Genomic DNA, 11,025 nt, shown 5'->3' on the forward strand with positions numbered 1-11,025 from the left:
TTATTTGGTTTTTCAAGACAGGGTTTCTCTGTGTAGTCCTAGCTGTCCTGGAGCTCCCGCTGTAGACCAGGCTGGCCTCAGACTCACAGATCCGCCTGCCTCTGCTTCACGAGGGCTGAAATTAAAGGCTTGCGCCACCACCGCCCGGCTCTGAATCTCCTTTTAGAGAAATTATCAGTGTCACAGCACTTGACGACAGTGACATTGACTTTTAAGTCTTCTGTTGTCAAACTTGTGTTTCTTTGCCAATATACTACCAACACACTGCTAGGCTTAGTTGTTACACTGTGGTTAAGGTTAAGTCTCTGATGATTCTGGCACGAGGGAACAAGTATTCAAAATGGCAATTGTCCCTATGGGAGGGGTCGTCCTGTGCTCTCTTATGTGGCTACAGCCAGACTGTCATTTATGACAAGTCTTGGGCCAGTCTACTCATTTTGTTTGATCATCTGTCTGCGTAGCCAAGGCTGTCCAATTTCTGATCCTCCTGCCTCCACCTTCCAAGTATTGGAATTACAGGACATTGTACTTGACCTCATTTTTTTTTTTTTTAAATCTTAGCTTCGAAACAGTTCCTGGGGATAGTTGGAAGATTTGAGTATCTCTGGGATGTCACTGTCCAGTTTTGAAATAATTTTGTAAATGGGTTTCTTCCAGGAAGGATCTGAGTCTTTCCCTGCGGAGACAGCCCTGAAGAACTCCTGTAATGTCAAGGTGGCAATTTCCAAGAAGCAGTCTGGGACCTGCATCCCCAAAGACACCCCCAAAAAAAGGAAGAAATGAGGCTGGAAGTACCGGCACCATGGCGAGCCCTCTGGCAGTGATGCCTGTCACTGGCTCAGAGTATCTCTGCTCTGCTGCCCCAGGTTCTGCAGCCCAGTACTGCCCTGTCCCCCTGTAAAACACAGGCCTCAGATGACCACCCATGGAGACAGTCTTGGGAGCAAGTGTTAGAGACTCACAGGAGTTACTCGGTCCACCAGTTAGGCGTGTTTCAGTAACTAAGCAGGAAATGAAGGGAAATGAGGTTGTAGCATTCTTTTCCCTAGACTTGTTGTGAGAAAGAGCGCCCTCAAGTTTATGACTGCTGTACTGCATCCCACCATCCTCCAGGGCTCAGATCCCAAGGGCTTAAAGCCCTGTTTCCAAAGCCATTTGAAGGGGCTTGTCCAGGACCTTCACCCAAATTGGCACCATAGGTGATAGGATGTCCCACAGGCCTTCCAGATGCAGCTTGGGTGGGGAACTGCTGCCACTGCCTACCAAATAGCCACACACACACACACACACACACACACACACACACACACACACCCGGTGGAAGGGTAGACGGTGCGGCCAGCTCACGCTGTCTCTAACCCTTTCCTCCCCTATAGATAGGCTTCGGTTTCCAACCATGTTCTGGCTGTGGAAGCCCCAGACTGTACACTCGTGAGAGAATCAATAAACTCCCGTGATCACAGTGAGAAAGGCAAGAAGAAAGAAATGCAGCCTGTGACCAGACACCCGAAGAGGAAGCCAAACCGCTGCCAGCCACCCAAGAGCCTGCCCGTGCCGCTGGACACTTAGGCTCTAAGGCACCACCATGCACCTTCACAGAGGCCCCAAGAGTTTGGAATTCTTCAGCCTTGTGATATCTAGAAAGAATTTGAATTTGCCACACATACAGAACTGAGAGAATACCAGAGCCATGTGTTAGTAAGAGCGGAAGTTGTCAAAAAACCTAGGCGACAAGTAGATGCGGTGATGGAGCCCAGTATTTGGCACTACACCACCTGGTACTGAGCACAAAGGCCAACAGTCTCTGAACTTGATAAGTACAGAGTAGTAAGTCCAGGATGGCAAATCCCTGGCCAGCCAAGATTCGATCAGGTTGGTGAGATTTGCTTTATCCATCTGTTGCCTGGAGGAGCATTAGGAGGCTGTGATCTTTGTTGGTGATACAGAGATTGCTCTCTGGCTGCTGTAATTCTAAGTGACTTAAGGACACGGTGGATGTATTTAGAGAGCCAGCCATTCAGAGAAAACACATCTCAGATCTCAAGGGACTCAGTGCATGTCTTACCTCAAAGTCATTTCCCTTGTTATAGTGTGTATTGAGAACTCGAAAAATCTCTGAGTCACGGAGAACTGTCAGCATTTTGGGGTTTGTGACACCATCCGAAATTGCTTGCCGAGCGTACTTTTCCATTTGGATGTAATAAAACTCACGGAAGTTACTGAACCATTTGATCATCTGGGAGGTGATGCAGCGGTTGAACTGTACGAACAAGGGATTCGTCACGTCAGACATTTGCCACAGGGTGCTCTCTGTCAGAACTGTCAGTGTCCAGTTCAACATGGGATCAATGTGAATGTTCAACTACCAACAATTTCCCCTTCAGAAAAAGGAGACACGGGTGCTGGCCGGCCCTGTGCAGTCAGTCTCAAAACTCCTACACTCACTAGAAAATAGATTTTATGTACTAGACTTCTGGGCTTTTATCCGTGTGTCTAAGCATGACTTAGGGTCGGCCCCAAAGCCAGGAGGAGTAAGGGGCCAAAGGGAACGGGAAGGGTGTGGACCCAGGAGCAGCTTCCTGCAACTGGAGCTGCAGAGTGAATGGAGGTCTGAATCCGTGTCTACCGTGAGGATTTGTGTGACTGAAAGGCCTCTCAGTCTCTGAGGGGTGTCCAAAGTCGTAAGAGCCCTTACCTCACAGCCCAGAGTAGTGGATCTCAGAGATTGCCTGTGCATACAGGCAGGCTTTGGTTCCACCCTGCAGTTTGATTTTCCTTACCAGCACCTCGATCTGTGTGTGTTTCTGCTCAGTTTCGAGACTCAGCAGGCTGCATGGACGTTTGATATCTTACATATATTTTTTTGAGTGGGAGTCAAACCCATGTCTTTACACATGCTAGCCATGTGCTGCACCACCGAGCTGCATCCTGAGCTCCTTACATTTTACATATTTCTTTACTGCTTACACATTCTTTTTAAAAAGAAAAGAAAGAAAGGAAGAAAAAGATCTGGGCTTTGGCTATAGTCCAGTGGTAGAGCTCTTGCCTACCATGCCCAAGGCCCGAAGTTTAACCCCCAGTTTTAAAAAAAAAAATTATTTAGTGTATGAGTGTTTTGTCTGCATGTATGTATGTATGTGTACCACATGCATGTAGTGCCTGCAAAGGCCAGAAGGCATCGGATCCCCTGGACTGGAATTAGAGGTGATCGTGAGCTGCCATTTGGGTGCGGGGAACCAAATCCGGGTCCACTCCAGGATCAGCAAGTGCTCTTAACCCCTGAGCCCCATTTATTCTTTTTCATAAGGTCCCACCAAAGAGTAGTTACTAGACCAAAGAGTCCGATTACTGCTCTCGCTTCCCTCCCCTACCTACACTTCCCATGCACTGCTGGGATTATCTGCTGCTCAAAGGCCTAAGCGTTCTGAAACCCACCTTTTGTAGTAAACAATACAGAGATCCATGATTTTTCCCAGACAGTCTCAGAACTGGAAATTGCACCAGCTCCGTCAATAACGTGAAGGCAGTGAAGTCCTAGAACTTGCCTCTCACCCTGGGAAGTTACACAGAGGCTGAAACACAACGTGTGCCTTTACCTGAACATCAGGGAAATAAGCTTTCAGGAGGCTGGAACTGGGGTACCGCGTGAAGAAAAACATGAGCTTGGCCTTCTTCAGGTGACCAGGGCTTAGGCCTTCCTGGATGTGCTTTGGTGTCAAGGAAAAGAGCATCTTAAAACACCAGCTCACTTTCTGTGCTGATGGCACTCACACAAACACGGGAGACACTTCCGAAACTCCCCAGACTTCTCCAAGACGTGTGGCAAGCAGCAGCCCTACAGAGCGACACAGAATGGGAGAAGCAGGGATTCTCCATCTACTCAGGGAAAGCAGCCAGCCTTTGTGATGGGAAGCAGAGTGGTCAGGGCAGCTGAAGCCCTTCCACTAAAACTACCAAGACGACTGTGCTGAACCTACCTGCAGAGCCAAGCCAGTGCCTCTAAGAGAGCATTTTGGACAGGGAGACAATAAAGGGCCAAGTGAGCCAAGCGGTGGTGGCGCACACCTTTAATCCCAGCACTCTGGAGGCAGAGTCGGGCGGATCTCTGTGAGTTCGAGGCCAGCCTGGGCTACAGAGCAAGATCCAGGACAGATACCAAAAGAACACAGAGAAACCCTGTCTTGAAAAACCAAAAAAAAAGGGGGGGGGGAGGCAAGTGATCGGTCTACACCAATTTTGTTATTATGACAAAATCATGAAGTTATAGATGCATGCTTGTAATCCCAGTAATTGGGAGATGGAGGCAGAAGATCAGAAGTTTAAGGTCACCCAGCCTGGGGATTCATGAGACCCTGTCTCCAAATAATGATAATAATAAAATAATAATAATAAACCAGTTTATCAGGTAATTCTGCCAGATTATCCAAGAAATGATTGCCTGTTCTTTGTGGTTTCTGTTTTAGTCTTCTTTTCTTTTCTTTTTCTTGACTGAATGGGGAATTTGCTATATTTTTCTTTTCTGGAAATGGATCAGATAAGCCCGAAGCCATCTGCATCATTAAGTTGCACAGTGTTCAAGCATCTTGGTGTGTGAAAGTCACATCTCATGGCTTAGGTGGTAGCAGTACAGTGACCTGTATGTAGCTTGTGCGCTTTTTCAGAACGGGGTGGGAGAGGACAGCTCTCCCACAGACAAAGCGCTTGGAAACCTCAGGCAGAACCAACCTTCTACCTCAATTTCCTATCAAATAAAAGAGGAGTCTCCTCAGTGGTCTCCTGGCTAGCCAGGCAAAATATCAGATCCCACCATGCTCTTGCTCTGTAGAGAAGTCTGTGTCCTGGACTACATCTGTGCCCCACCTGGCACCTGGTAGAATGTCCCATTGTGCAGCTCAGTCTCCTGTGGTACCTTCCCCTTACAGAATTAGGCCTTGCTCAGCCAGGGCTCACAGGCTGCTATCCAAACCTCTACTAGGACTTTAGACTCACTGGAACTTTCACTGCAAGTGCTGTCTCCCCCACTGAGGCTGTGAGTTCCCTGGGGCAAGGGCTTGATCTTATCTCTGTTGCACACACCCATCCCAGTAGTGCCAGGAATAGTAGATATTCAATAAATGCTTGTTAAAGAAGTGAGTGGGTGGTCCACATTAAGTCAAATATACATATGGAAAATCATACTTCAAGCCACCCCCCCCCAGACAGGTTTGCAGGGGTTCTGGGGTGCTGCCCCCTAGCACACATGAAAGTCTAGAGTTAGCGGGGACAGTTAGCGGGCTGCTAAGGAGCATTCCATGAGTAACCTTGGGTATCACATTCATTTAACTGCAGCTGTAGGACAGCAATCCCAGTAAGAAAAATCGGGTTAACCAAAAGAAACGAAATCCACTGAATGTAGATGGCCAGGCAGCTAGTCTGCTGTGTGGAAGACCCCATCCCCTGCCCTACTAGTTTATAAAAGCTGGGAAAATAATTATGGATTCAGGAACCCCAAATCCTAAGTTAGGGTGCCAATTTGGAACCTATTAGCTGTGTGATCTGGAGCAAGTCACCTAACTTCTCTGGGGCTCCTTTCTAAAATGTACAGTGGTTAAAACTTGTGATTGGCCCTTATATCCTGGATGTGAATCTTGCATCCTCACTTGCCTGTTTTGTGACCTTGGACAAGTTAATTTGCTGCTTGCTCCTGCCTCCTTGGATACCTGATCCTCAGCCACCCTTATCTGAGACACTGGGCCAAATAGAATTCTGAATTCAGAATTTCAGGTCTTTTATAAAGGGTTAGTGAGGGTCTGGGGAGACGGCTCAGTGGTTAAGAGCACTGATTGCTCTTCCAAACGACCCGGGTTCAGTTCCTAGCACCCACATGGCAGCTCCACAACTGTCCGTAACTCCACTTGCAGGGGACTAACATCCTCATACAGACATACATGCAAGCAGAAACACCAGTGCACAGGAAATAAACAGGAGGCTAATATGGCAGCAGGGGCTGAACGGGAGAAAGTTTATAAATAGCCTCCAGTAAGTTATCCACCAACAATATTTGAACTGATCTCAGAGCTTTTAGAGTGTGGTGTGGTGTGATGGTGGCCGTGTTTGTGTGACCCACCTGCCACAGAGCAAGCCCTCAAATACCGCCATCATTATTACCCCGTCTGGCTGCTGGGGATGCATGGAGCTGTGCATACTTCTGTCTTTTAAAGGACCCTGCTTTGTGTGGCTTCCATGGCCCAGAGAGAGCAACAGTGCATACTCTAGGCAGCAAGGAGAGGAAATAATTGGAGGAGAAGGTGGCAGAATGCTTCCTGGGAGCCTCAGATCATTGCAAAGAACATCCTTGGACCATGGAGCCAGGACTGGGCTAGCGCTGTCTTGGGATAGGCCCCCAAACCTAAAGCTCATCCTCTTCCCACCAGGCAGGGACAAGCATATGTAGGTGCACGAAACTCTTGGCGAGTTGTGGGCTGTCTTCTGTGGGGCTTGAAGATCTCATTGAGTCAGAAGCTCACCATTTCAGCTAGGTTCACTGTGCAACAAGCTCTCAAGCAGGATCCACCTGTCTCTGCCATTGGGTTGCAGGCATGTGCAGCCATGCCTGGCTTTTTTATGTGCATGCTGGAAATTCCAACTCAGGCTCTCATGCTGGAGAAGTGAACACTCTTACCCACTTAGCCATCCACCCAGTCCCAAGAAATGATTCTTTTTAAGGAGGACCTTTTACCAGGTGGTGGTAGCACACATCTTTAGTCCCAGCACCTGGGAGGCAGAGGCAGGCCAATCTCTGTGAATTCAAGGTCAGCCTGGTCTACAGAGCTAGTTCAGGACAGCCAGTGCTACACAAAGAAACACTGTCTCATTAAACCAAAAATAAAATTTAAAAATTTAAAGGAGGGTCTTTAATAGAGAGTCTAAGTCAGTGATATCTTATCAAAGGCCCAGACAGGTAGAATTTCCCATTTCCAGTCTGGATAAGGATATTCTTATTGCCCACAGAGGGAGTGGTGGAGAATAAATGTTTCTTAGCATTGCTCTTAGGGTTTCCACGGCCTTCCAGGGAAGCCTGAGCTTCGGCGTGCTTCTACCACTATAAACCAGCAGGGGGCGCTCAGAGCACTCAAGAAACAAGGCGGGCACTGGCCCCCAGGGCTTAGAGCCTTGCAGCCACCAGGCAAACAGGATTGTTCACACATGAACATAGGGCTTCAGACACAGTAACCTGAAGGCGTGACTCCGTGCAGTCAGTGAGAAGCTACCCATCCTCAGCTTGCTAAGAAAAGCAACATCCAAAATACGCTTTCTGGTACGCTAGTCCTACAGGTTGCTTGATGGAAAAAGGATTCTTTAGCCCTCAGAGTTTATTCTCTTGAAGCTGCACATCTGACTTGAGCATAGTAAAAGCTCTGGAAAATCACAGTTAAGAAACTAACCAAGTAGTTACCCAAGCTACATTTTCTTCTAACTTAACAATTTCCACCTGGGCAGTGGTGGCTCACACCTCTAATCTCAGCACTCTGGAGACAGAGGCAAGTGAATCTCTGATTTCTAAGCTAGCCTAGACTACAGCGTGAGTTCCAGGACAGCCAGAGCTACACTGAGAAACCCTGTCTTCAAAAACAAAACAAAAAACAAAATAAATAAATAAATAAAAAGTAAAAGAAAAGAAAAGAGGTGGAGGACTCTGCCTAAGGATTATGAATATAATATAGTAAGATCCAGATGGCCGCAGGCCAGCTTAGATGACTTGGGCTTCCCTAGAGAGGGGGAATGTCTTTGTCTTATCTCATGTGCCCAGCCTTCCATCTCTGACAGCTGCAGCTTTTCTCTCTCTCTCTCTCTCTCTCTCTCTCTCTCTCTCTCTCTCTCTCTCTCTCTCTCTCCCTCTCCCTCCCTCCCTCTCTCCCTCTCCCTCCCTCTCTCCCTCTCTCCCTCTCTCCCTCTCTCCCTCGCTCTCTCCAAGACAGGGTTTCTCTGTGTAGCCTTGGCTGTTCTGGAACTCGCTTTGTAGACCAGGCTGGCCTCAAATTCAGAGATCTGCCTCCTCTGCCTTCCAAGTGCTGGGATTAAAGGCGTGCTCCACCACCGCCACCGCCACCCAGTTGAAAGCTTTCTCTTAAGCTGAAGGCTTCTCATCCTTGCAGCTGCTTTTGAGGGTCAATTCCCTGAGGAAAACTACCCTTTCACCCCTTAGTTCCTGGTTCCTTATGTATTTATCATGACTGCCTGGACTATGCGGAGTTCCTGTGTTGAGGACTATGAGGTTTGGGGAGGTCATACCTCAGATGAGGTAGCTCCTTTAACCCTCTCTGCCTGGGAGAATGGCAGCTGGTAGCCCAATTAGATAGAGTTCTTCCTTCCGTAGGGCACTTCTGTCATTTTTGGAAGCCCATTTGAGTTTAGAGGCAAGTAAACAAAATCATTTCAGACCCAAAAGAACAAGTCAGTTATGGCAGAATCTGATGGGTTATGAAATAAATGAACCTCCCTATCATATTTAAATCCTAGAACACAGTCCACTTGGTTATGAAACTAATCGGCTTTGAGACATGAGGCAGAAAGGCCAAAAGCGTATCAAGTAAACCCTGAGAAGGGCAGGCATGGTAGCTCACACTTATGATCCCCACTTTGGAGGCTGTAGCAGGAGAATTGCCGAGATTCAAGGCCAGCTGGAGTACATAGTGAGTTCGAGGCCAGCCTGGTCTGAAGAGTGAAACCCTGTTTTAAAAAAAAGACATTGGGAAAACAAAGCTCTTCTCTGTATAACAGGTATCTGCCCTCACTTCCTCCCCCAATTCTGGTTTTCCTGTTTCTCTGATGCATCCATGACCAGTAAAGGATATGTGGATGGAAGAGAAGGGAATCATGTCGGCCATGCCCTGCAGCACACCCTGCTCCATCTTCACAGCGGGTAGGAGAGGCCGGCTTTCCAGGTGGACAGGGGCAAAAGACGCGGGGAGCTGCTGCTGGCTCAAAACCCAGGGCTGCTGGGCAGACTCTGGGGAGGTCTGACTTTGGGAAGATGAGGCCTGGGGAGGGCTGCTACTCCAGTGGCCATCGGGTCCACGGCCCAGAAGCTGGCTGAGAATCTGATTGTCCCAGATGTGGGAAGGCTCGGCTGTCAAGGGACAGTTTGACAGGGGACTCTGATACGATTTGGGGACTGCTCGCGGAGAGACGGGACACTTAGGAGAATCTAGAGGCGTAGCCAGTGATGATGTGCCCAAGAGAACCCCAGCTTGTGGCCGGGCCCTCCGAGGCAGGGTAGCAAGAGCAAGCAGGTCCTTATAGGCACTTCTCCCTGGAGGTGAGAGCTGGCTCCCGCCCTCTGCTGCTAGCCCCTGGCAGCTTCCTTCCGGCTGGGTGAGGTGGCTCAGGGGATCCAGTAGCACCTGTTGTAACACTGCGTCCACAGCCTGGGACACGGCCCTGTTTAGTTCTGCCCTCAGAGTCTCCACTAAAGCCCGTGGTCCAGGAGGATGGAGCATGGGCTCCTCTGACGGCTGTGGAACCTCGGCGGCTCTGGGTTCCACTGCTCCACAGATGTCCTTGTTAGAACTCTGGTGGGGGTTGCTCTCCATGGTCCAGGGGCTAGACAGGAAGCTGTTCCTCTGCTTTGCCCTCAGGGGGCTTCTTTGCTGAGTCCCTCCTGGGCCCTGCACTGGGGCTCTGGGCTCAGCGGCTTGTAGGACATGCTCCTGCAGATGTCTTAGCTGTTGCTTCAGTAGATGGAGCTGTTCTTTCACCCGGGCGCCCCCCTTCTTGGGCCCTCGATCCCAGGCAGGACCTGATTTCAGGGGACCCTGGTGCATGGGAAGGCTCTGCTTCCTCTTCCTCTCCCGGGCCTTTTCTGGATAACAGGAGCTCTCCCTGGCTCGCGCACTGCCCGACACCAAGGGACCAGGAGAGAGACACATGCCTCGGACAATAGTCTCTACTCTGGCCCTCTTGGCCTGGATGTGCTCATCCCCAAACCAGTCGGCATCAGTGAGGCTGGAGCTAGGCAGCTGACCACTGAGAACGGAGGCGTCTCCGCTCAGCTCTGCTGTGGGTGGGCTGCTCTCGCGTTCCATGCAGGTTTCTGCTAGGTGGGACTGAGGAGAAGGTAAGACAGGAGGTGGATCCATCACCTGCCTCCTCGGGTGCTTGTGTGTGCAGACCTCCCTGAAGGAGCTCAGGGCCTTTGAGTGCCCCGCTGAATTGAGCAGCCAGAGGTGTGCCAGCCGTGCTGAAGGTCGGCCTCACACTCAGAGGGGTGGAAACTAGCTGCCTCAGGGATTCAGGAAGGCCAGGACCACAGAACCTGGGGCAGACTCCTGAAATGAAAGACAGGAAGAAAACAGTAGATAACCAATCGGAGCGAGGCTTCGCAAACTTGAATATGCAAAAGGATCACCTTGGGAGCTTGAACAAGGACAGCTTTCAATCCAGTCAGTCTGCATTTCTAACCCAGCTCCTGGGTCATAGTCATTGGGGCCCCACTTCGAGAAGCTTCCAAAAGTGAAGCTCTTGGGGTTGGGGAATGTGTGGGGGGGCAGAATAATCAATACTAGTGGCAGCAGGGTGTGGTGGTGCACACATCTAGTCCCAGCACTCATGAAGGGGAGGCAGATAGTCTCTGTGAATTAGAGCCCAGTCTGGTCTACATGAGTTCCAGGACAGCCAGAGCCACACAGTGAGACCCTGTGTCCAAACAACAGCCAATGACGATGGAGGCCAAGCCAACAGCTCGCTCACCTTCCCTGGGCTCTGAGCAGGGCAGAGGGATCCGCTAGATCACACACAACACTAGTGAGTAGCAAACTAAGCCTAGTCAGGTCCAGAGTGGGCCAGAGCAACAGAGTCACCTGGTCACTCATGTAAAACAGCAGCACCCATTGGTCCAGTTAGAATAAATGGGACCCTGGCCGTGGGTCTTACATAGCCCAGACTAGCCTTGAACTTACTATGTAGCTGAGAGTCACTCTGAACGTCTGATTCTCTTGCCTGTCCCTCCCAGGTGCTGAGAAAACATGCCTGCACTCTACCAACTGC

The 11,025-nt window shown here is 49.7% G+C and overlaps 1 protein-coding gene across 2 annotated transcripts; it reads right to left on the bottom strand.

The window, feature by feature from the left end:
- Positions 1–507: 507 nt before the first annotated feature.
- Positions 508–10,121, bottom strand: Prox2 (prospero homeobox 2). 2 transcript variants are annotated; one of them, XM_028876618.2, is made up of 4 exons: positions 8,835–10,121; positions 3,597–3,704; positions 2,066–2,260; positions 508–743 (listed from the first exon to the last, which is right to left on the bottom strand). In XM_028876618.2, exons 1-4 carry the CDS (start codon positions 10,116–10,118, stop codon positions 558–560), a joined length of 1,773 nt encoding a protein of 590 aa, XP_028732451.1. In that variant the 5' UTR covers positions 10,119–10,121; the 3' UTR covers positions 508–557. The 2 variants fall into 2 exon arrangements, with proteins under 2 accessions (XP_028732451.1, XP_028732460.1); XM_028876627.2 differs by lacking the exon at positions 3,597–3,704 and having other exon boundaries at positions 9,384–10,121.
- Positions 10,122–11,025: the final 904 nt, after the last annotated feature.

Source organism: Peromyscus leucopus, chromosome 14, assembly GCF_004664715.2.
Source record: "Peromyscus leucopus breed LL Stock chromosome 14, UCI_PerLeu_2.1, whole genome shotgun sequence".
Classification (NCBI taxonomy): domain Eukaryota; kingdom Metazoa; phylum Chordata; class Mammalia; order Rodentia; family Cricetidae; genus Peromyscus; species Peromyscus leucopus.